This window comes from Botryllus schlosseri, chromosome 16 (genome assembly GCF_051294905.1).
Source record: "Botryllus schlosseri isolate E-star chromosome 16, Bs_hap1, whole genome shotgun sequence".
In the NCBI taxonomy this organism is placed as follows: domain Eukaryota; kingdom Metazoa; phylum Chordata; class Ascidiacea; order Stolidobranchia; family Styelidae; genus Botryllus; species Botryllus schlosseri.
In genome coordinates this window covers 5,702,312-5,729,025 of record NC_137251.1, presented here as the reverse complement: position 1 = coordinate 5,729,025, position 26,714 = coordinate 5,702,312, and the positions used below count along the sequence as shown (strand labels likewise).

Sequence of the window (26,714 nt, the reverse complement as noted above, 5' to 3'; positions counted from 1 at the left end):
ACATTCTCCAATGCATGAACAATTGAACATCGAACACTGAAGAGTAATCGTCGGGTTCACTTCCCAGATTTGCCACAGCTTCAAGTGCCTGAGGGTTGGTAGCTTTGCGTCATAAGATAGGCAAATCATATACCGGTATTGCTGTTGTTCCGATTATTGTCAGACCTTCCTAAACTTATAGTTCAGCGTTTCTCGAAAAATCACACCAGTTTGAATGTCGAGAGCCAATAAATATTCCAATTTAGTTGCCTTGTGCCTCTATGAATCGTGTTTGAAAATACCACTCGATTCTGTTGTTTTGCTACAGTTTTTGGGATCGACCTGAGTTTGTGATATAGCTCGATTCGATGCCATATATGTCTGGTGACGCAACGCTACGTCGAGCGTATTACATTTGAATTGGTGTGGCAGCGTGTAGGCCTAAACAGAATGTAACGAACGGGATTTTTTGGATTTAGCCGATATTTCAACATTACGGACATGTGAGCATGAGCATATTAAGTACCGTGAGCAGACAGGCTTTATCGCAGTGGGTCCGCATTGCCACGGCAATTTTGTTTAGTTTTTCAGCACTGGTCTGCGAACATACCAAACAGCCAGATGTTTAATTGGATACATTCCTTGACTCGGACGAGCTTTTGGTTTCCATTGGCTATATGGAGTGGTGTGAATATGACAAGTGAATAAAATGTATAATACATCTTGTATATTCATAATCATTAACAAAATGTGTATCGCCTGGATCGTCGTTAAGAATCATACAACACCCTGTGTAATGCATTTATGATCGTCACGGGCATTATGCCTCGGCATCTGTTTTTCGGTTGATATAGCCTCCCTACATACCGGCATACGAAACTATGTTTGAGTTACATCAAAATACTATTAAGGTGAGCGCAAATGATTAATTTAAACGGAAATAAAAATACAATCCCTAAAGCAAAACAGTGATAAGAATATCAGCAGCTTGTTATGGCACCAAAGCCAGTTAACGCGGCGTAGTGCAATAAATTTTATCATACTAATCTGAGACCACAGACGTGTAGCTCCTATAATCACCCCTGATATGGTTACCAAATAAAGTATTTTCCTTGCATACATTGCCGGTTTTATAGACCTACACTTGAGGCGTAAGATTTGCAATAAGCACGCAAATCGCTCATCATCCAATCAGCATCCCGCATGGACATATAGATTAATAATTATTGCTCTGTGTCAGCAAAATGCATTCAGAATATAATTTCTACAAGCCATTTTTCAACTACTGTAATCATCTTCAATTATTTAGTCGTGTCTTGACAATGAATAATATATACGCGCGTAGGAAGCAGTCGGCATTTTGGACGCGAAAAGAACGATTTGATTCCAACCGGCATCGCTCGGCTGCGATTCGCACACGTTATATCGAAGGCGCTATCGATCTTTCGGATTGCGTCTACAAATTTTCTTGAGTTGGTCTGTATGTGTTGAGGGATAGTGTACTGCACAAGTGTACAATGTAGGCCTACATATGCCATGTTCGATCTACAACCTACGCGTTCAATACAATCACTTCAACTCATTGACCTTCGCAACAAGCATCCTCCTTATTCTTATATTGAGCTGCTTCGTTTTAAGTTGTACGGGACGTCGTAGCGATTGTAAGGAGCTGTAGAGGTTAAACGAAGTGAACGCAGTAAGAATTGTGTCATTTTCAGTATTAAGTTCGATATTGTATTTGAGTTGGTGACATTTAGCCTAGCAGCTAAACTCGTGGTAGCGCTCAGAAGACAATTTAGCTGTATCGACTTGCTGGAAAAACTAGAGTTAAGCAACCGCATATTTTCGACAGTTCAGTTGTGACTTCTGCGGATTTTTGAATATGCGTCTCTCCGGATATCTAAATATTTGCTTCTCGTGCCATTGCAGCTTTATTTGCTATAGTGCTGATTGAATTGTCAGTGCGTTATCACGTTTGAAATATGGGAACTAGCGAAGAAATGCAGTCGGCTGGAAAGGCCCCTGGATTGCAGGTTTGTTTAGTAATTTCGAATGGCACAGTGGCGAGTGTTGTTTAATTAATCGTTTGACTTACCGCTTTTCGTTTCGTTCAACTTGGACTTTCACTTTCCTGTAGTTCTGATTTCAGATTACTTTCACGTATACTTCAACAGCGTTAAAGCCGAATTACCTACTCTTTACGCTTAAATTTCGTCCGATAGAAAGCGTATTTTCAACTATTTCAGCCTTTGCGTAGCTATTACAGACCCTCATCATTGCAATGATCGAGGGCAACTGTGACCAGTGACCACACTGTAACTAAAATGACAATGTGAACTGCATGCAGTAGTACTTGTAAGTCCAAGTGGGAATTAGAATGTGGAAATTCCATACTCGGATAGCAACAGAGTCGCACTTATCTTATCATAGTTTCGCATACTCTTTTTTAGATATGGAGGATAGAGAAATTCGAAATGGTACCTGTACCAAAGAAAGAGTACGGCTACTTCTTCAAAGGGGATTCTTATATCGTGCTTAATACGATGGAGACGAAATCGGGATCGCTAGAATGGAACATCCATTACTGGCAAGGCAAGTGCAGGAAATGCATTCAATCACATGGGCTATTACACGGGTCGCGTACATCTACATACACATCAGTTGTGTTGATATCCGCTTCCAAGTATTCTCGGCTCACGCGCATTTAAGCTTGAGCGTATGTTTTCAGACACGAATGCGGTAGATACGTCATTGTGCGGCCGGCTGCACGAACCGATATTACGGGTTTTATAGGTTCACGCAAATGCAAGTGCTTGCCAATTAATCAATACTCACTCGCGGCTATACCTTACACGGTGCTATCATGTAAAATTAAGTCAGACACGCGAATGCCTCCTGGAAATTGATTACGATTACGTTTACTTTTCGTGTCAATATGTGAAGTCAAAGTCGGTTTAGTTACAAGTATTGTACCTTTCACAGAATTAAATTACCAGTTCCACCTATCAAAATGAATATTTTCATATTTGTTAATCATAATTATGACTATAGCGTTTCGTTGTAGTGTCGCTACACAAAATGGTCGTCACTATGACTAAATCAACATGCATGACCTCATGACATATGTTGTTGTAAAGCCCATCAAGATTTCAGGTCTTCCGGGGTTTGAAGAAAGTGTCGAAACGATAATTCATGCTGATAAAATTTAGTTATTCGTCATTAGGGGCATATAGTTTTGGTACCCCTACTCACGAAAATTCGGCTTCTACAGTTCGACTCGAATCATCGCAATCAATCCTCAGTTCGTATTCTAGTACTGGAATCGTTGTACCAAGCCTTAGCTCGCAACGTAACCGATTTGACTTAAGTCGGAAGTAATCGCTTGCTAACTAAAACAGGTCATACGGGAGTATACCGCATGTCCACCACAAAATCAATGAAACTTTTAATATCATCAGTATTGGGATATCGGTTTACATCGGATTCAATTACCACTACGTGAAATTTCTTTCCGAAGCTTTTCGAATACAAGTCTGCTAACCTTGTGCATGTGCAGCATGAATAAATGAATGTACGGTAGCATATCATAACGCTGTGCCTGGAAGACCTAACGCATCGCGTTTTCCAAATATACATCACTGAATTGCTCCAGTCATCGCGATCAACCGACTTCTTGTCGAGATATGTGTAATTTGTGTATAGGCCTATATATTTGAATATCCATTTCCGTTGATTGATGGAACTCCTGCGCTTAGCATGGTAACCAGGTTATAATTGTATACGTATCGACTGTTCAGTTTGCTGTCTATGGTCCCCAACATATCTTTTGATTTTGCATCATGACGAAACTTGCCAGAATATTCGAAATGGCATGGTCATTATCACGAGGAAAATGTTCTCCATCCAATCGCCCCTTACATCATGATGTTACGCTTGAATGTGACCCCTAATAACAGTCGGGACTTACGATATTTTGATAAATAATGAGAGTGATCTATCCAGCTCAGCGCTTCTCAAACTTTTTGTCATGACCCCTTTTGATCACATATGGCAGTCCCGTAATCTGATTGCCATTTATCCTTGCGATGAAATGAGACATCACTGTTTCCAGAGCTCCATGAAGTGGGTGCATCATGCATGTCTTTAGTTATCTTTTGTCTAGCCACAATCATGTTCATCAAAAATACACTTAGGCCCGAATCCAACTCCAGCCTCACCACCAATACGACGCCGACTGCACTTCGGACCTGGCCAAAATATTAAAACCAACTAAAATCCATTCCGGATGCGGTTCCATATTCATTGTCTGTAAATCATTGCAATTCTTGAAACAGGAGAGAACAGCACGCAGGACGAGACCGGTTCGGTTGCGATTCTCGCCGTGAAACTCGACGACACACTAGGCGGCGCACCTGTGCAGCACAGAGAAGTGCAAGGCTATGAATCGACCATGTTTTCGGGATATTTTCGTCCGGCAATTCATTACCGAGTAAGCACGACAATTTATGATGCAATTGGTGCATGTACCTTGACTACTATTTTCATGTAAGGATGGTGGAGTCGAATCTGGGTTCACTCACGCCGAGACCAACGTGGTGGAGGATCGAAACATGCTTCTAAAGGTTAAGGGCAAGCGTCCAGTCAGGACTGAAGAAGTTCAAATGAAGTGGGGAAGTTTGACCGAAGGGGACTCCTTCATCTTCGACAAAGGAACGGTATGTTATATATTACTCGTATTACTCATGGTCATAGTGTCTGCCATTTCTTTGACTCCGGTGGGTCAATCGTGTAATAGATAGAATGTATATACTTCGGGCCGGACGAGGAATATTCCATGACATTTTCCGAACTTGAGTCTTAGCTAAAGGCGATGTTTTGACCGAATGAAATTCCTAATTAATTGAAATGATGAAACTGATACCTCCATTGTAATCATCGTCGTGCATTGCCAGGAAATTTTCATTTGGTGTGGACCCAAGAGCAACCCATTCGAGCGCAACAAGGCTATCATGGTGGCCAACGGTATGAGGGACGATCGTCAAGGAAGAGCAACCCTCGAAAAAATTGAGCCGAGCGAAATTCCGAAAGTAAGCCTGACAGACCATCAATTATGGAAAGCAATTTTCCGTCTCTCTGTGGACGACCAATTGAACATACAACCAAATTCTAACTGCTCAAGACTGCATTTTTCTATCGCAGCTGAAGAAATTTTTCACTGAGCCATATCCAGGAAGCATATCAGCAGGAACTTCTGATGACGATGTCCCTACTGATAATAGCGTTAAGGTATGACCAGCGCAATTCATATCAACTGACTGTCATAGAATTAATTCCATTTTTCTAGCTTCTCTGCATATCTGACGACAGTGGTAAGGTGGAAATCACGTTGGTATCCGATCAACCGCCATTTTTACAAAGTCAACTCGACGGAGGAAATACGTATGTCGTGACCAACGCACGTACACAACATGTTTACGTTTGGAAAGGTTAGCATCTGAAAATGTATCAGTTTCACCCGGTGGTTACTCTGAAGATTCGTGTGTATCCGTATGCTCGGCAGTCACGGATATTGTTATACCCAATGTCATCATAGTCGGAAATCGATGTTCGCTCCCCGTCCGCCTGACATCTATCTTACGATATCGGCTGCATTTAGGTTCTAAGCTTCAGGGTGACCACTCGACTTGAATCTTTTAAATCAGCAATATCACCACTATTATGTTACGTGAGGACTCTTCTCCTATGGTCCGCCGTTCTTCTTGTATAAGTATCTACTTTCGACAAGATTAGTGCTACTGTATATTGTTTTATTTTACAATTGTTTCTACTGTGATACCCCTGTATCCGAGCAAACAGCTATACATACTTCTCAGACGCGCACCAGCGTGTCACAGAATACTTTCCTTATTATTTTACTCATTCACTAATCCTAATTTCACACGTGGATTTCTGCGCAATTCAGAGGAGTCGCCAACTACATGGGTAATGTGACGGTTGTACAATTTGTACATTTGTGAATGCAGGAGCATCACCGCAAATGTTTTATAGCCGGTGGAGAACTATGAAATACTTGTGACGCCGATTTCTGCATCAATATGTTATCAGGGACTGAACTAATATGGAGCATGTACTGTACACCGACCGACATCCCAACGAACATCATCTACTAACACTAAGCCAAGTTCTAATCCCAGGCGTTATGTAACGATTTAAGAGTATCACACTTATTTACAATAATTTCATCTCATGAGTTTCCTATCATCTCTTTACAATAGCACGCGCCCACCCTTTCCTGTACGGTAGGTCAGGTTTGATTTGATGGTTTGCATCGTGTGTGATATATAAAAGTGTTGATGAATAAGGTGTGATTTATGTCGTTGTCGCTAACGTCGTGTGGCGTGGTAGACTATATATAATGTATATATACTCTCAGCGCACTTTCTACTATGCTATCCTCGATGGGATGTTTTGTTTTCCATTTGAATTTGTGTGAAATTTGAATCACACTGTGTGATTTACAGATGCTGAAATGTCCTCATCCTGTGATTACTCGTATTCAAGGCCCAGTATAACTTCAAATGTTTCGTATTCAGCAGCTGTACAATTGCACAAATATAGTGTACAATACGTGAATCCTTTCTTGCATATATGCAAAATATCATTTTCCCTGTGCTTCCAATGTAGAGTCAAGAATTAGTGTCAGAGACCTGACTCTGCACCATTATTAGTGTGGGCATTCGACGGCAGAGAGTGTAGAAAATTGTATTTAAAAAGTTATGTATTTTTTTGCATCTCGGGGTGATTTAGTTTTGTTATGTACCGTATTCGATGGGTTTTATTTGGTTTGAGAGTTACCTTTCGTATTTTCGTTGTTGGTCATCGTCTCGTTAAATGACAGATCCGATACCAGTGTATCCGATTGTGTTTAAGAATTGGATGTATCTTTCAGGAAAGGAATCTTCCGCTAGAGAGCGCATGTCGGCGGCATCTCTCGGTCAGGATTTCCTGAAAAAACTCGGCATGTCGCGTCGGACGAGCTTGACAACTCTGACGCAGTTTGGGGAGATCTCAGCCTTCAAGGCAATGTTCAAAGGTATCTTATCCCATTCATTTTTTCGTACCGTTTTCCGCACCCAATTACGTTCACATACATAGACTGGAAGGATCTGAACGCGCAGCAGGGTCTGGGCAAAACGTGGTCGATTAACAAAATCGCTAAAATTGAAAAAGAAGACTTCGATGCAAGCACTTTGCATAGCAACCCCAGAAAGGCTGCAGAAACTGCGTTGGTTGATGATGGATCCGGGACTTGCCAGGTAATACAAAGATAGATTTGAATCCGTTACACAGCGTCACACCATCGTTTCAAAAGAGTGACATATTTCGCCACAGTACGTTACTTCGTCGTTACCATATGACACCGTAATCCTGATGGTTTTCGAGCACTAATTAGGGATATTAGTGCTTGAAGTCACAGCATGAGGTGGCACACACCGTTCCTTAATTTACAATAATCTTTCCGGCGTTCACTCTAACCTCATGAAAATCAATATTGGTAAGTGACATTATGCGATTTTGACATGACTTGCGTCATAGGACATTTGACTATCTGGCACAATCGAATAGATAGATCATTCTAATATCGCGACGTATTTATTCTTACATTGCCATATTGATTAAAATTCTTTCTCGTCGTCACTCCACACGCTGTGAAGCATTGTAATACATCAATCTATATACTGCACGATAAGCATCACCGTACCATATTTCTATGTCTTAAAAGACACTTCGAAGCACCTATAAATCCCTCGCAGATCTGGCGCGTGGAGGGCTTCAGAAGAAAATTAGTCGACGCTAAAACTCACGGGCAGTTTTACGGCGGCGACTGCTACATCGTAATGTATACGCCGAGCGGTTCGCGAAATAACATGCTATACTACTGGAGAGGCAGCAAGGCATCGCGAGACGAAGTCACGGCCCTGCCGCGTCTCACGATCGAAACCCACGAGAAGGAATGCGAAATGAACTCGACACAGGTTCTGTCTTACAAAATAAAGCGAGAGGCAATCGAAACGTTACACCAAAGCTCATTTTAGATCCGGGTTACCCAAGGAAAAGAGCCGGCTCATATGATGATGCTGTTTGGAGGAAATCCTCTGGTAATTCACGCGGGCGGCACTTCGCGTGCAGGCGGGCAAACAGAGCCAGCCAGTTCCAGGTGGTTAACCACGCACCATTCAAATTTTCCTCGATGTGTCCATACAAATATATAATGTTACTCACATTTGACAGGCTGTTCCACGTAAAATCTTTCTACGGCGGGAACTGCCGCGCTATTGAAGTACCATGTAAGGCGGCATCGCTGAACTCCAATGATGCGTTCTTGCTGCTCACGCCCAACTCTAGTTTCATCTGGGTTGGAAGTGGTATGTAATTTTCTGTCTGTGCCTTCATTGTGACGTCGTAATTCATTTGATGACGTACAGCGATTGACTTCCTGTGAGAGGAAGTTGTCGACGGACACGAACTTGTTATGCGCAGACATGGATTTCAACTGATTTATCTCACGCTGACGACTGTTTTCACGCAGGTGCGAGTGATAAGGAAGTAAAAGGCGCTACTGACACTGCCAAGATTTTGGGAGTAGGCGACCCGCCCAGTGTAGCGGAGGAATCCGAGTCTGGCGACTTTTGGAGTGCGATAGGCGGACAGGGAGAATATGCCAAAGAGATGAGAGAAGAGGTAACATACCCTTATAGATTATGATTTGTTACTGACTGCGGGGTTGATAATAAAGGGATTTGTGGCCATCCCATGACACCGTTTCATATAGGCTACCCAATGTTATGAACTTGACAAATCGTGAATCATCCTACAGGTTGCTATGTCTAAAGGCGGATTGTTTGCAAGTACTGCAACACAATTCCATACACTGACAGACGCATTTCTTTGTGACAGGTAAACCAAGTCGAACCCCGCCTTTTCGAATGCTCCAACGCTACCGGTAACTTCAAGATTGAGGAAATCGGTGGCGATTGGGTGCAGGAGGACTTAAATCCGGACAACGTCATGTTGCTGGACGCATGGGCGATGGTTTACATTTGGATAGGTCAGTTAGAGCGCCACCCAGTGTTATTTCACTTTCTATAGATTTTATGATTGAGTAAACGTGCAGGGAACAATTCCAACGAGGAAGAGCGCATCAACGCCTTGAAATCAGTCACCGATTACCTGAAGTCCGATCCCAGCGATCGCGATGAAACGACTCCGGTCGCGCAAGTGCAACAGGGTTTCGAACCTCTGACTTTCAAAGGATTTTTCCAGGTATTTTGGTGTTTCTACTGGCTTTTGTTTATTCGGCAGATTACGTGGCGTATGGCACTATCTACCTATAGTCTGCTACACATGTTGTATATGTAGCTATATGAAAGAACTATAGTAGCTGCGGATGCATGGGGAAATTGCACTAGACTGCTAATTACAAGGGCGTCTGATATAGCGTCAGCAAATTGAGATTCGACCCTGATAAACCAGTCTCGTCAGTTTACACGTTTTTTCAAGTTCATAGGAACCAGTCTTATAGCCGGGAAGGCAGTGTCCGTTACTAATCTTGCTCCAAGAGACCTTATCGCCCGTGCGCTATTCCATCAGTATGCACGGTGCCGAGTCGGTATCCGTTTGATGGAGACCGATCATCATATACGATGCTCGTCTGGAGCATAACTTGCTGCACTTCTATTTACAGGGATGGGATGACGGTCTATGGTCTAACTAAAGAAGTCCTCTTAATCTAATTACAAGGCAGTGGATGCAAATGAAAGCATATAAAATGAGGATCGAAGTCGCCAGTCGTGTCTCGTACTGCTTCTATACTTGACTTTATGTATTCCTCACTTGAACGTATTCTGTTTTAAACTTAAGTCATGAAGCCATTCTGTAATCTATTACAATACCAAGGTATTATTGTCAGTTGTGACCGTGCATGCACGTACCGCGCACATTATATAGAGAATTGTAATGTACTTCGTGAATATATGAAAGAAGTGGGATGAGGCATGTATGAAAAGATTCGTCAGTTATACATTGTAACGTAACGAAGTCTAATGAACAGTTGGTTAAGATTACCGCTGTTCCGTCGCTACGTGCAGGCAGTGTAGGCTACATTTATGGTGAAACAGAATCATTTATCCGCTGACGTCTCATAACTCAGATTTTACCCTGTATGGAACGGAAAGATAAGTTCCTATACATCAGTATCTGAAAGCCTCGATCACGCCATGTTGGTCTGACCGATTACACCGGTAATACACAATATTTGCAGTCTACACTATAGACCTGTCTTGTCCAGTACAACAACACGCTTGTAACGAACGATTATTTCATTGTTTGACATTTATAACTCATCGTACTCGTGCACGTAATAATCCTCGTCATCATCGATAATGCCAAGAGCCTTTTTAGTTGGCCTTTCCGGCAAGCCGGAATACTGTGGCGCCCAATACTTGACCCATTTGTCCATTGCATTCCACATGTCTATTGGTAGTAATTCGTGCGTAAAAATGTCTTCTTTTCCTTTGGCGAGATTTTCAAACAACTGTCGAAATTAAAGGGGAATTCAAACTTATGTATTCGCCATGTCGAAATGCGATACCAACAGTTATTAGATGACCCCTCCTGATAATAAATTTTACTTACATAATTTTGCACATTGAACAATGAACACATAATATAACTCGTTCACATGGCGAATGGTAACACAATCGCACACCCTACTATATCGTTATACCGACATGTGTTAAATAATGTTCAACAGCAATGAGTCTCCTCGAACTTTCTGTGTGACAGACAGGAAGTTATTTGGGCATGACTGACTGGGGGAAGACAGCCGTATTTTACTAATTTCAAGCAGAATTTACACAACTACTCGAAACAGACACTCACATTGATATGGCCGCATTCTCCCAGTTATCAGTTTAGGGATGGGGTGAACCTCTGAAAGGTTCAGGTTCGTGTAAACGCGAACCTTTTTGAAAGGTTCTGTGTGAACGCGAACCTCATGACGTCACGTGACGTCATATTGCTAATTTCAACCCTTTATTTCAATTAAGTGATTGCCTATAATTAGGGCTGGGCAAAATGATTCGAGTACTCGAATCTGAATCGAGTAGTAATTTTAATGATTCGAGTCGAGTAGTAAAATACGATTTTTTCGAGTACTGAAATTATACGCTCTTCGCAACTGAAAGTTAATTTACTGACGACAAATATAGTTTTGATACTCTTTTCCACTGAGGAAGCCGTGGACGCTTGATTGGTCGTGTTTTAGCATACCAGGCACAGTACAAAGCTACGAACGTTACTGGAGATAACACATTTCCGAAGTCATTATCATCCAACAAAATTGTTAAGAAGTCTAATGAAATCGGTATGGTCGAAAAAATACCAAAGTATCTTTAATGTGATGGATAACAGGCATTACGTTCTTTGTGGTAGCATAAAAGGTACATATTTGGACTTCGACATATTACATCCTGTTGTGACGTCATAATGACTGATACTCGACTCGACTCGAAGCATATTAGGTGATTCAGAATCGAATCACTCAGATACTCGATTTTGCCCAGCCCTACCTATAATGCCTGTATTAATGTATTGTACAGCACATGTAGCCTACTGTACGTACGTACACGATACCTGGCGACGACTCGGGCCACATAATGAGACAGTGCTGAAGTACATATTGACGTTGTAAACGTCACCAAATGTATCAGCTGAGGTAATCAAATGATATAATAATCCCATGAAATCAATATCTTACGTCGCTTTGCCAACAATTTCAACGAGGATTTGCCAGGGAATATAAGCTTACGCCTTGACGGTCTCTGCCTGACCGAACAACGTATTCTGCGTCTGAGTATTGCTACATGGATATTGAGCAGAGTGTAAAACGGGTTTCTATATACTTGCTACCAATATTGCCCCACTAACAAGTTATACAACAGTAGCCAACACCCCAATCACACGGATTCGGTTTTTATGATGCAGTATACAGCATATGAAGTCAAGATTGACCCTGTACGCCCGCCAGATTTTTACATCAGAAAACGATATCAATCTCATTGATTGGTTGGATAAGCATAAGCAAAAGCATCATTCGCTGACTATACATGCAGTGTATTTCGCTCTTGATGTTATGTGATTGCGGGTTAAGCTCACAGCAATGAGTCACTAAATATGCAGGAAGGAAAGCTGGATATTTCTAGCAAAATTTTGTAACAACGCAAGTAAAAGTTTTGAGATTGTCAAGGTGCATGCTCATTTACTGTTGATTTTTTATGCTGCCTGTGCCGTGCATAGAGTGGCCCTCAGTTGAAATGCAATAAATTTGAACCAAAGATCTTATAATGAAGTGAAAATTGCAATATATGAAGAAGGTTCACAGTGCAGAACCTACCAAGGTTCTGTTGTGAACACGAACCTCAAAATTTCCGAGGTTCCCACTCAGAACGCAAACGTGAACCTCACGTTCACACCATCCCTATTTACACGTATTCAGATTCACTATCTGCATGAGATGTATCCTTTACCTCGCGTGCTTTGTCTATGGTGCCACCCTCTCTGATATAGGCCTTCTCCCATCTATTGCTACTCAACACCTTCACTTCCTTCTTGAGTCGATTAATAAGCTTCCATACCATGTCAAACGAGATGATGGAATATTCGAAATCGTAGCTGTTCGATGGCTCGTAAGGTTCCAACTGCAAAATATAGCCGGGTATGCTGAACTAAATGATCGATTATAATTTCCAGAGGTGGTGAGTAGTAAAGTAGCCTACTTCTACTTTTTCGAAGTACTCAAACACAATTGCACTATTTCCTCAATTAGTTATAGTTTTAGAATATACATCTACTTCGCATTTATCAGTTGCTTGAGTAAAACTATGGTACCAGACTACTTACTTTTTTGTTGATTTTCCATACTTGGGAATCGCTACATCTACTTCTCCTTCAGTAACAATAACAATGACTTCTTTTGCCGCCTCTGCTAATTTCTTTGTAACTTTATAATGATAATTAAGACCACTCAGGGTTGTAATGACTCGAGTCGCGATTTTTGGTGACTCGGCTTGACTCGAGTCATTTTTTCAAATGCGTAAAATGATTCATCTTGTATTCGAGTATTGTGCATGACTCGAATTAAGTCATTTGACTCGAGACTATAGGACGGCCAAGGCAGACATTTCATTGTATGACTTCGGAGATAGTTACCACATTATTGGTCCTGATACTTAGAAAAGAGGCTCAGAAACTGTTAAGACTGCGGAAGATGACAATATTATGAATGAAAGTCAATATATCACTCGAGCAGAGTTGAAAAAAGTGGGTTGAACCGGATTGAACAGAAAACTGCACAATGAACATAATGACTCAGACTCGAGTCTGACTATGATTCGCTATGACTCGGATTCGGCACTCTACTAGCTGACTTGGACTCAGACTTGACTCGGTGTAGAATTGAAAACGACTCGACTTGACTCGAGTCAATATTATAAAAGTGAGGTTGACTTGTTACTCGGAACCTTGTGACTTGGTTACAACCTTAAGACCACCTAAGTAAAGAAACCCAGTTCCTAAACATGACTACTTAATACAACCATTGAAGTGAAAAAATATATTAATTTGGGCAAAGCTAAGTTGGTCACTAGAGAATATAAAGTGTTTTAGTATCAGTGTGAGGCCCCGGCTGTACCCATATAGCCCCATACCCAATCGTGAAACGATGCGAGTAACGTGGAATGGCCTACCTCGTCGCTGATGGACTGAAGATCCTGCAACGTTAAACTTTGTACTTCGCTCCTTGTGAGATAACCGTCGTTATTTTTGTCCATTATCTTGAATCCCTGCGAAATTTTAATAGGTACTGGTAACAGAATGTTAACCTTATGGTTGTCTCCAAACAGACCGTCTTAATATCCCCCGTGAGCATGACATCTTCGTCTTCGAATGTCTCAGCAAACGTTTCGAAATCCAGCTGAGTATTACGTTGTTCCGCATCTTCTGTTAACTCCAGAAATTCCTTTCTGTACGCAAGAGCAACACTATTATATTGCGGTCATCGAGCATATGCTTACGCACGAGGGAAACTACCAACCTGTAACCATCTTCCAAGTCAACTCTGCCCATAACCATTGTACCAGTCCCCTTCCATACTAGTTGAACACCAAATTTGTCCAGCGTCTTTGGGGTTTTATAGTCTGTATGAATAGTCCCACGCTTTATCAACATTCATCGCCTCCATCATGAACATTTCCATCACACGACATTGAATAATTTTAGTTTTCTTTCATACGAAACATATACTGTTATGCAAATATGCATGATATGTCAAAGTGCATCCTTGGATTTCGATGCCGTTGCACTGTCGATGCATACATGCTGATATTTAAATTAAGTGGTGCAATTCCGTATATGTCATGGTAAATGTTAAAGTATCGTAATATAGATTTCTGGTTAATCAGTCAACGCGTTGTTGATGTCGATTGAATATGTCCGGTTTGAACATATTACGATGCACATTTTGCGTAGCTTTGAATTTATTCCACAACTCCCAGAAATCATACATTTACTTATATATATTTTTCATCACCATATTTTTCTGAACTTCGAAATCATCTGGAGTCTGAATCATCCGTAGGTGGAGTTGCATTTAAAACAAATGGTTGTAAACATGTTTCAAACAGTGTTTTAAACAATAGACTTTTTTTAAAATTCAAGTTGTATAATTATGACATAATTGTTGGAATACTTCCCACGATCAAGGGGCCGGGCGCTCCGCCATTACGGTATCTTGTCAGATAGGGGTTCCCTGAGCCAGTCTCAGGGTTCTCTGGACGTCAAAACACACAAGATTTGTGATGATACTCCCGTCTTATCCATCATTGGTTACGGGTGCGGTGATGACTGTAGTGGTGGTACGTCGTATGCAGTGGCGTACGCATGAGAGGAATGAAATTTTTTTTCAATAAAATTTTTCCGTCAACCCCATGAAATTGTTGATCTGTCTTCAAATACGATGCAAAACAAATTTGAAGACAGCTCAACAATTTCATGGTTTTGACAGAAAAATTGGATTTAAAAAAAAAATTCTAATATAATAAAAATTTTAGTTGGATCTGCGGAGTCTTATACTTGTTAGAATTGAACCAAATTTGGATTGCAGTGTGCGCTGAAATCCAGAAGAAAAATGGAACAGCCCTAATATACAGCCGTTTACAATAACAATAAACCATCGGAAGTAGGCTATACAGTTAACAAACTATATATATAGTGTAGGTCTAGGTAGGATGTCATCATACGTTTTCTATGCCATCGAGCAGATGGTTTTTCACATTAAGCCTACCAGTTTCGTCGGTGCAATCGCTGAAATCAAGACTATCGCGGCCATCGAAGCGCGAGATGAGTAAAGACACAGCCAGATTATTGTCACCCGCCGATTCCACTTGATGATAATAGCCTGTAACGGATGTGGAGACAGCTGGTTAGCAATTTCAACATATAGCAGTCGTGTGGTGCTCACTTTTTGGAAGATAAAGACAGTCTCCCGCGTTTACGGTCACGTTCGACCATTCAATATCTTTCACTTTCGGAAACTTAATCAAGTCAACCCTCGACGGATTTACGTCCGAGAATCTAAACAAACAGTTGCAGTACCGTGTATCGTCCGTCTATGTCTGTCTGAATTTAAATGGCACAAAGGCATTTAAAGATTGATATTAAGCCCGGATAAAATATTACCCGATAGACTCTGCTAGTGAGATTGCAATAGCTTTTAATGGGAAAATATATGCAGGTCTGGGGTTGACATTGCTTCGGGGTTTATTCTATAATCCACTGAGATAGCCGAGAAGGACCAATAGGCCATGGTTGGGCTGAAAATCCTCCGAATCCACATTGAACTTACTTATACAACACACCTATACATTGCTGCGCTAAGGGTTGCATTTAAGACAAAAATCAATTTATAAATGGCCATGTTTTAGACATATTTTTATTGCGCTTTTTTTAGCCATTGCGTCACGAATCTTTAATTGCGACGTCACAGTGCAGTGACCTTGATGATCGATTGTATAGGGTAAAATGCCCTGTTTGACAAAAAAGGCTTCCGACCCTGTCATGAACGGACTACATCAGTGGTTTCCAACCTTTTTCGACTCATCGCCCCCTTATCAAGCTCGACACAAATTTTCGCCCCCGCAATATTTACGGATCCGAAAAATAGGACATGTATATATACGGAAATTTATTCAATTAACTCTGATCGCTGGTGAATTGACTAAAATAGGTCATTTATCCGAGTAGCCGTAAATACTCGAAAAATTTTCGACTATAATCCCTTGGTTACAACTCTCCCTGCATCTGTTTAAAATTGCATGCCGGCAGAATCTTTCCTCGCACACAAAAAACTTTGACCAGCATGAGTTATATGGGGTCTCTGACAGATGTTTTCTGTTTTGGGGGTGTAAAATAAATTTAGAGCGACGCATCCATTTTTCTTTGTAACATTGAACACGAGCAAACCAGCAATAATTTTTAATGTGAAATGTAGAGCTTGTAACAGGCTAGATAAGAGCACATATTTTTTATTCAATGTCATCCTTGCGTGGACTTTTTTCAATTCAAATACATAATTTATAGAGTTGAGGCCCAAGTCAAATCAAGCAACATAGTTGGACTAACTAGTCATGCAACAACAGAAACACGCCTACACACACAGACGCTATATTTAATAATTGCCTGTGATGTTTTATCGCGCTAATGATCTATTTGGAAGTCCAAATCTCGATTTACGGGCAATGTGTATGTACCGTATCGTCCGTACGCTCATAACTACATGTTTTTTCGAAAGTATTGACACAATTATGACATAATTTTGAAAAAAAGTTTAAAGGCATTTATTTAAAACACTCTTTAAAAAAACATGTTTTGAACAAAGTGTTTCAGATCAGCATTTGTTTTAAATGCAACCCTAGCTGTGCTAGGCTTTTACTGGAGTAAAACAACCTGAAAAGGCCCATAAGGACTCGACTGCAGAATCGCATCAATGAGTTTGCAGACAGCGGCATTTACATCGATTGAAGTGTCAACTGTCGAGTAGGGGTCTTCAAAAATGACTTTTTTACTCGAATCGTACTGGCTAATTATTAAAATTGCTAGGTTACCTAATTTAAGCCTACACGCCAAATTTGGTTCAATTCCAACTAGTAACCGCATTGCTACAGGAGAAGAAAGTTTCTATTTATTAAACATAACTAAAGAACAAAAAATTTGAAAATTTTCTGCTCAAACCATGAAAGTGTTAGGTTGTCTATGGAAACGATGTTCACCAAATTTTGTTCAATTCCAACCAGTGGAAGCAGAGTTATGGGCATGGCCGTCGAAAAATTTGGATTTGAATAAAATAGTATTGACGGTGGGCACCACTATAATAAACAATTGAAGATTGGCCAATAACGTAAATACTATTTTATTCATAATCAAAATTTTTCGACGGCAATAACTCCGCTTCCACTGGTTGGAATTGAACCAAATTTGGTGAACATCGTTTCTATAGACAACCTAACACTTCCATGCTGGGGTGAACAGAAACTTTTCAAATTTTTTGTTATTTATTTTTATATAATAAATAGAAACATTCTTCTTCTGTAGCAATGTTGCTACTGGTTGGAATTGAACCAAATTTGGTGTGTAGGCTTAAATTAGGTAACCTAACAATTTTATCAAGTAGCCAGTACGATTTGAGAAAAAAAGTCATTTTTGAAGACCCCTATACTGTCGAGCTATGGTATATATAAGCCACGGACATTTGTCGTGCGTTGGCTAATCGTTACCAAACTATAGTTGGTTTCAGGGCTAGGCACCATAATTAGAATACTGATTCTAGAGTCGAGTACTGCTGATTGTGATCAAGAGTTGATTTCTTTCAGTACCGAAAGTATAGGCTACACGACTATTGCGATTAAATCACTATTTCCTCAACGACAATCGTTCAACGGTAATAGAATTGAGTCTACGTGGTTACAGACAAGAACTTCATTGATATCATTAATCGATAATAGAGACGCTCACCCTCCGTAGCCTTCCTGTGCTTCTACATGTTTGTAAAGATTTCCTTCGTACTTGTATTCGATAAGCTTCCAGTACTTTGTTCCATTGACCAGACAATTTATTTGATTGAAAGCGTCCTACACAAAAACAGTATCTAAAGACCGTTGTGCTAGATATGAGTATTTTCCGTTCCCAACCTATCATGTCGGAAGGTGGAACATTGACTTCGAGATTCGGAAACTAAAATGGAGATTGTTTGTCTGTGGTATTCTACTTCTCAACCAAGACCTTTCGTCTTTAGTACTATAAGGATACTTGCATACTTTGTGAATTATACTTGACGATCCCCCTCCGCTCCACCAGATATCAACTTCTACAATTTTCCTGCCCATTTCTCCGCACGCACCGACCGAAGGAAGTACACCAACGTCATTGTACATAGGCCTCGGAAGATCAGATACGATGTAAACATTACTGTCCTCTTTGTGATAATTATCAACGAAGTGCCGCAGATTGTCCCTTCCTATATACTTCTCTCCGACAGGAGGCAGGTGTTTCTGTGATTAAATTTGGTGACTGTGTATGTCCATTTTAATTTACATGCATACACAGATACAAGATTTCATATATGTAATGATCAAGATGCATGATGAGTACTGACCCTAGGTATCCTAATGTTAACATTTGAGATATACCCTACTTATCGTTACTGTCTACCACACTCGAGCCTACCATCTCCTACGTTATATTTGAATAGCATATTCTGTACAACTATTACATTCCCGAAGATATATCCATACATAAACAATGCATATTAATAATAGTTTACATATTTTATTCGGATTTAGTAGTAAAAGGATGAACGAAACCCAAACCGTAAATTTAAATACCAGCGTGAGATTTTTGTCAATGGGCCAACTCATCCTCGGAATTGGTCAAAATAGCTGCATCACCGTATCACGTATCACTTATATATTTTAAATCATGTTCGTACAACCCTACACATATCATCAGATACCAACACGTCAGTAACTCAATAGATTGCAGTGCAGTTACCTTCTCTTTTTTGCCCTCCAATCTAACCTCGTTGTCTCCGAACTTTTCTCGAATGTATGAATCTGTCCATAAATTGAAGGCTCTGGTGTCCGTGATAGCCCCTCTGAATAGAGCCGCTTTGCTTGGCTTCACGTACTTCTCATAAAAGTCGGATGGTCGTGGAATGCTTTCTTTCTGTACAACGATACAACACAACAATATAATTATGGCGTTCAATATGAACACACTGAATTATGGGCCAATATTTATAGCCTGCATATCCAAGTCCTTTCATCTGGATTGACATAATTCTATTATATGGTCCATCAGACCAGCAGGTACAAAATTAGGTATAGGCAACAAATGATGCAAGATAGTCAAAAATAATAAATGCGCTGCCGTCACGGTATTTTGGTCTGATCCATTCAATACAGAATATCTACCAAGGAATAAAAAGTAACATAATGACTCGGAGTACAACAACACACCGTAAATTCATCAACTACAACGCTTGGCCTCCGGTGATTGCCGAAGGGCAATAAATGCCCCGTTGGGCCACTGGACGGGAGTACCTCTACACTGCACAAGAGAAGGGTCGATACTATAAGCGAAAACATTTTTCTGCCGACATACACCACTGTAGGTTGATTGATCGCCCGTTGATCCCGTAAAACAGACTTGAATGACGCGTTGTTGCTACAATATCTCACTCCTGAAATTGATGGATGGGATGCGTATGGAGCGGAAGGAAATAGCTTCAAAGAACAATGATGATAGTGCAGGTAAAACGATTTACAATAATGTAACAGATGCTCGATAAAAGATCTATCATAGCGTTTTACTTCGGATCTGAGCAATGCTACTTAGAATTAAACCCGCTAACGCAGTGGTGTTCCTTTTACAATGTTCGATGGTACCGCGAGATAGTGAGTCATTGCAATCGGCAAAACATAAAAAGATACAAGTGGGATATGAGATACGAGTTGATTACATTCCATGATAGAGAGGTGAGGCAGTGGCAAGTCAAGCCTCACCTGTAATTGCGCAATTTATGATATTTTTAATATTATATTCCTTATTCACCGTAAAAACTGGTAAATACACAGATAATCCGGGAAGCAAAGGAAAACGGCGGGATTATGGAGTAATTTTTTTAAATTTCAGTATTACAGTAAAATTGTTATTCCTATATGCAATACATGAAGATATCAGATTACAGAATTGCACTAGATGAAGAATTGGCAAGGGTCGCAGAGAAGAGGTAAATTGATGACTGAAAATGAAGAATCGAAATTTTTGAAATGATGCTGTGATTTACGCGCACAAGTGTAGTCTTAGTGCAGTGGTGCATTCAATACCTTCCGAAGAATATACACAGTACCCAATAACGTGATTGTTTGGATCATGTCGAGTCGAACGTTTCCTGGAATCTTTTGGATATGTCTTGAGTTTTTTGCTTACGACCCCGGTAGCGCCCAATGACTCACTATGATCTACACAAAATTTCAGGTTTGGGTTATGACAAATCGTTTTAGCTAATTTTGAGGCGCTGAGTCCGAAAATGAAGTCAGATTTTCTCTATCGCACCACGGTTTTGAGATATGAAATATCCTTGATTTTATGAGAAAAAAAATCAATTTTGGCCCCCCCCCCCTCTGTTGTCAAAACAAGGAATTCTGATGCAGTAAACACTGTTTTACTGAAATAATCTAGCTTTAATTAGAATACAAGCATTTTATATTATATTCACACAACTTTGCGTTGTCTTTATTAAAATTTCGTGCCTTGGAATAAAAAATAGGCATGCAAAAGCAACCATAATAATTTAGTGAAAGACGTGTATTTGCCTAAGCAATCTTCGGAGGTCAATGTACACCTGTACAGTTGTACACACTAGGCAGCAGCATCAATTTATATTGATGCTTGAGCTTGACACATGTGCATTTAAAGATAGAAAATAACGTAAATGATCGCTTTTCATTTTTTTCCCAAAAATTCATCAAGGTAATCACAGATCCCCAAATGCTTTCTCACGAACTCCCAAGGGGTCCGTGGACCCCAATTAGGGAACCGCTGATTCAAGTAGTGGATTGTGCGGTTCCTTTGACAACGCATTGTCAGCCCTATGGCATGTTTCATCACATAATACGTTGTTCAGCAAAATGTTTAGCACTATCGTATTGTAATCTGTAACTGAATAGTATATTCATATTGAAATGAACCCGAATATTTTCGGCTGACACTCGTCAGGGGTAATCGTCAGCAACTAGTAGAGAATTCAAAAGAACATCGTATATTAACAATCGTAACACAAAATATGACGTCACCATCACGAAATGTCGAATACGAGAGCGTTCAATGTAGGCCTACTATTTTTAGACGATACACGAACTCTTTTTGTTGACACAGCCTCGGCTGGTGTATTTTGATAAAAGTCGACTCCAAGGCACACAAATGAAAGTGTGAGAGACCCTTTCCGAGTATGCGAAATCTGTCGTCTCGATAATTTTTCGCACAGGCGGAATTATCCAACAAGTGTTTGCCAATTGCAGCATTTATGGCCTTTGATTGTTCCGCATCATAACTGCATAATAACTCATCTATAACTGCACAACGGTAACGAAAAAGTGGTTCTCGACTTTGCAGAGTCCGACCCTATTTCAGCAAACAGCCGTTGAAGCTTTTTCGATAAAAGACATGAAATATATTTCCCGCTTTTTTGAAAATAGTAGCCTATTTGTAATTCTATGTATACAGCATATCATTTCTTTGAAATCATCAGGCAAATGTAGGCCTACTCCTACTTATAGAGTAGTTTTGGGTTGCTTATAAAAGCACTACTTATTTATAGCCTAACTTTCTCGGCGACTTGGACCACCTGAGCCTATACATAACAGTATATGAGTAGGGCCTACATTATATTACATATCATTAGGACGCTATTCTATAGCATCATATTTATCCGCAAGCAACGGAATTAAAAACAGCATGATTTGGCCATTGAACGCAGTTATTTAAGTTGGCCCATTTCTGTGCCCCCTTATGGCCTACTAGGCCATGGCCCCCTATAATTGTAAACGGTTAAAATTTGAGTCCTTATTAAATTACCATTCGGGCTGTAGCTCGCATATAGCGGTTTGCGTTTTCGCTCAACTATTTTTGGTTCATTTTCCCAGAAAATTCTGAACTGAGTTGTGTACTTTTAGCTTTCTCGGAATTTGGTGTTATAACCGACTTGTTCCTGATGGAGACTGGACATAATTGACATAGGCCTATGCTGTCTTTAGAAATTATTATGCATGTGAGGGAGTTGGGAGAATTAGCGTAGTGGTGACGATAAGCGCCTGCTACCCGGTCGGCCCGGGTTCGATTCCGGTCGTTCGGCATCCTCCTATGTGCTCGTTACATCGCCCCAGTAAACACAGTACAGACTAAAGATGTAGAAAGCGGAGCCCGATATAGTAGATATTATAGCTCGGCAGGTAGTAGAAAGGGGGATTTTGTGTCGACTCAATTCAATGTCTTTTCCATGTCCTTCAATAATGTAAATATTATGTAGATGCTACAGCCTTTAAACATGGTGAGTAGAATGTAGATCCTACATTAGAAGAATATCCTGATATAATAACCTGTTTTCTACCACTGGGCATAACCTGATCACGGCTGCGTACACACACACACACCACATTATCTACTACATATTAATCACATTTGCGGTAATTTATTCCAAAACGGAATTGGCAAGTAAATAATGCCGGTGTAAAAAATGAAACGAACGATGACTACTTCAGCAATATTTGAAAACAGCCACTAACACAAAAAGAATTCTTGACTAAAATTTCTTCACATTCTGTCAAAAATGATCAATTCAACAATCCAAATGAATCAGTTATTTGGCAGCTAGTTGGAGAGATATATACTCAAGTCTAGAAAGTGGAATGATACTCTGCCAGGAAAGCTGAATACCTAACAATATTGTGTACAGAGAACAAAACATTCGAGTGGCTGCACTGGTATAGACATTAACAAATTATTAGAATTGACAGCAAGATAAACAGCAAGACATTAAAATGAGAATTAGTGCAGTTTCTTAGGCTGTAGCGATACTCAGCCAGGAAAGTAATTGACCTAGCAGAGAGCAAAACGTTGTAAATAAAGCGAGCGAAACCTCCGGCAAATGATAAAACATTAGAATCGACAGTCTTACTAGAAGCAGAATAACAATCATGAGGGGTTAGAGAACAGAAGCCGGGAAGTGACCATCAGAAATTACTGAATACTGGCCGAACAGATCCATGACCACTAACAAATGGTCTTTTAATAGTCAATATTGATACCAAATGACACCACCCCTATTTCACCGCAACATTTAGCAAATACAGCGCTGGAGTCAACCTTATATAACCGCTAACCAAACGCCCATTAGTTTTCCCACCTACTACTACGCGCTTCGCGGATGGAAATACGCATTAAAGCGAACGGACGCGACTTGTCACACTCTTGCTATTTCTGCTCCTTTTTTTTCTTCGTTCCTCTTCTCTGTCGCTTCCGCTTCAGGAGAGAAACAGTCGGCCGCGTTTACGGATCGTGAATTCCCGGCTTAATGGTGATTCTTCCTCCAATGGTCAGCACCTTGAAAATTGAGAACAATGTTGTTGCAAAATGCATGACAATTTGAAAGTTACATCATTCTAATTATTCCAGTTATGGCCGTGAATCGTTACAAGTGCGGTAACCATAAGAATTATTACTATACTTCAACTACAAATACAATATATTGTATAAAATAATTACCAATTCTTTTACGTTGATCGAGTCCCAAATAGATGAAATATAGCAAAACGTTTGCTTAATTTTTTTGTATAATTTGACAGATTCCGAAATCTTCTCAAAGTGCACCTTTCAAAAATTTGATATCAAGACTCCCAACATTTTACAATTCGAAGTCGGATGGCTTTACCAATACAAGTACAGTTTGTATCGCAATTGACAATTATGTAGAGAACGCTGCGGGACATGAGAGTAGGCCTACCCTAAAACGTTTCTCTGACATGGACATTAGGGCTCTTAAAAAAATGACTTTTTTTCTCAAATCGTTCTGGCTACTTGATAAAATTGTTAGGTTTTTTCTGAAATCGTTCTGGCTACTTGATAAAATTGTTAGGTTACCTAATTCAAGCCTACACACCAAATTTGGTTCAATTCCAACCGGTAGCCGCATTGCTACAGGAAAAGAAAGTTTATATTTATTATATAAAATAAATAGAAAAAATTTGAAAATTTTCTGTTCACCCCATGAAAGTGTTAGGTTATGTATAGAAACGATGTTCATCAAATTTGGTTCGATTCAAACAAGTGGAAGCGGAGTTATTGCCATCGAAAAATTTGGACTTGAATAAAATAGTATTTAAGGTGGGCACCACTATAATAAATAAATAAAGAATTGTGTCACGCTGTCATACTGTTTTACGCGACCGTTGTTATACACTGCATTGTTGCTGTGCTCTGGCTACATTGATGTTATTTCTACATTCGACATTAATGCGTCATAATTCTCCATCTGATTTTGAATTCAACTCTGTTTTGCTTCCTTTATCGTGCCGGTAGCTCTTTAATTGGCGGCGAAAAGTTCTTCGGGTTTCAATAACGTTTATCATGAAGGTACTTTTGAAAGCAGTATTAAAATTTTGTACCACCAACCAGTTATTTAATTACCGTACTAGTTATCTTCAAAGTAAATGCTCATTGCATGAAGTAGGGTTGTAAGACTCGAGTCACGATTTTCTGTTGACTCGACTTGACTCAGGTCATCTTCTCAAAGTACGGAAATGACTCGACTCATTGCGCATGACTTGAGACTCAGACGGCCAAGACCGACATTTCATGATTATTTCAAAGAATAGTACAGCAAATCGCTATTGGGATTTCGCCTATAGATACTGGTATTTGAAAATGCGGCCAGAAACTGCTAAAAGTAAGGAAAATTCGTATATTATAAATGCGACCCACTCGATATCACAAAAAAATATAATAAGTTGGTTTAACAAGACCTAAATTGGAAACTAAGCAGCTAACACAATGACTTATACTCTGGCTCGAGTCATAATACCATAACTCGGACTCGGCCCTCTGCTCGCTGACTTGGACTCGGACTTGACTCGGTGGTGAAATGAAAATGACTCGAGTCAAAACTATAAAAGTGAAATTGACTTGCGACCCGGAGCCTTGGTTACAACCCTGGCATGAAGCCTCAATAGTTACACGAGTGGGGTGACTAGACAAAGAACACAGTCACGTTTGCAGCATATCATGAATGTCTCTTACTATATGTGATCTTGTTCAAATGGAGGTTGATGAAAGTGTATTTCCCATTCTTTCCGACTCTGCTATAATTACACCAGACTGGCAACCTTCTTCATGATGCTTCTTGCTGACTGACCAATATTGTCGCCGCCAACGGTACGAGTGCAAATGTCTGATATGTCAATATAGGAACAGAATTAGTTGACTGTTCATGACCGTCCACGCTCAGAGTTGCATCTCAAAGATGCTAAAATAAGCCTAAATATAATCCAAGCAATACGATCGTCCACTTTGACTGACTGAATTTCTAAAAATAATAAACATAACACCTTGATAGTTTCCACATCTTACGTTTATATATACCGTCTGCTATCGGCACAACAAAGTATTTAAAAATAACAAAACAGATTCAACATACCACATATCTTGCAAAGGCTTTTGCTTTCATTCAATATGTCATCAAACTTCTTTAAATCCTCCTCTGTGGTGAGTGGCTTTGGAATTCTTCTAGGATCAATTTCGATATCGTTTTATCATATACAATCTATGGCGGAATAAAAGTTTCGGATAAGTTCTAAAACGAACACAATTTTCCACACAAAAGTCAATTGCCACACGAAATGCCAAATGCTACGGTCCCATTTTACAAGGTATGGCGAGGTAACGTAGTTGGACGTTCCATTATAGCTAAACACCAATGAATTGCGGGTTCGAGCCTGACACGTCGACTCCATAATTCCTACCGAAGTGTTGGCCGTTTATCTAGGCTCCTCCTCGCCATCTGATCCGCATAGCCATGTCTTAAAAAGCCTAGGAGTGGGCCGTGCTATAAGTGGGCAGATGGTTGCCGATGAACTCGGCACTTGGTGAATTCGGCTATTAATATGAATTATTAAACTAATAATAGTATTATCAAGTGATTCGTGAATCTTGTAAGGATGTCAGGGCATCCGTAGATCACGCAGTCACGGCGTGATTAGATCACGGATTGCGTAGCCGCAGGAAATGACGCAGCGCTCATATACCGACCACGCGCGGTCTGCTTGGAATCGATGGCGCGAGTGACGGGCCTGTGCCGTGCAAGTTTTGAGAAGATGGATCTTGTCGTTGTATGTGAGATCGAAGCTGTGGAACATCAAGCGGCGCTTCTTCGTTTATCGATCACAAGCCAGTGTTCCTCATCAACAAATGTTTCGCATGATCACGTCAAAATAAACTATTTTTTGCCTTTGGAGAGACGATTCCACTCTGGGTTAGGGTGTCTCGATAACAGGGTTGAAGGATCCCAAGAT

The 26,714-nt window shown here is 40.3% G+C and overlaps 2 protein-coding genes and 1 long non-coding RNA gene across 3 annotated transcripts; 1 reads left to right on the top strand and 2 right to left on the bottom strand.

Annotated features, from left to right (window-relative positions):
• Positions 1–1,854: 1,854 nt before the first annotated feature.
• Positions 1,855–10,001, top strand: LOC145459434 (gelsolin, cytoplasmic-like). Its single transcript, XM_080338069.1, has 16 exons — positions 1,855–2,012; positions 2,430–2,571; positions 4,314–4,468; positions 4,530–4,694; positions 4,932–5,066; positions 5,179–5,265; positions 5,324–5,465; positions 6,929–7,072; positions 7,135–7,295; positions 7,794–8,015; positions 8,076–8,197; positions 8,272–8,405; positions 8,570–8,721; positions 8,938–9,088; positions 9,155–9,303; positions 9,725–10,001. Exons 1-16 carry the CDS (start codon positions 1,962–1,964, stop codon positions 9,752–9,754), a joined length of 2,142 nt encoding a protein of 713 aa, XP_080194195.1. The 5' UTR covers positions 1,855–1,961; the 3' UTR covers positions 9,755–10,001.
• Positions 10,002–10,340: 339 nt separating this feature from the next.
• LOC145459436 (uncharacterized) lies at positions 10,341–19,853 on the bottom strand. Its single transcript, XM_080338070.1, has 11 exons — positions 19,608–19,853; positions 19,141–19,314; positions 18,408–18,641; positions 18,106–18,221; positions 15,557–15,669; positions 15,380–15,493; positions 14,132–14,234; positions 13,943–14,060; positions 13,785–13,880; positions 12,567–12,737; positions 10,341–10,573 (listed from the first exon to the last, which is right to left on the bottom strand). The coding sequence occupies exons 1-11, from the start codon at positions 19,734–19,736 to the stop codon at positions 10,373–10,375; spliced, it is 1,569 nt and encodes a 522-aa protein (XP_080194196.1). The 5' UTR covers positions 19,737–19,853; the 3' UTR covers positions 10,341–10,372.
• A 3,326-nt stretch (positions 19,854–23,179) lies between these two features.
• On the bottom strand, positions 23,180–26,347 carry LOC145459335 (uncharacterized). The gene is made up of 3 exons (XR_013921352.1): positions 25,841–26,347; positions 25,444–25,594; positions 23,180–23,751 (listed from the first exon to the last, which is right to left on the bottom strand). It is a non-coding gene; the product is annotated as an uncharacterized LOC145459335 (long non-coding RNA).
• Between the last annotated feature and the right edge of the window lie 367 nt (positions 26,348–26,714).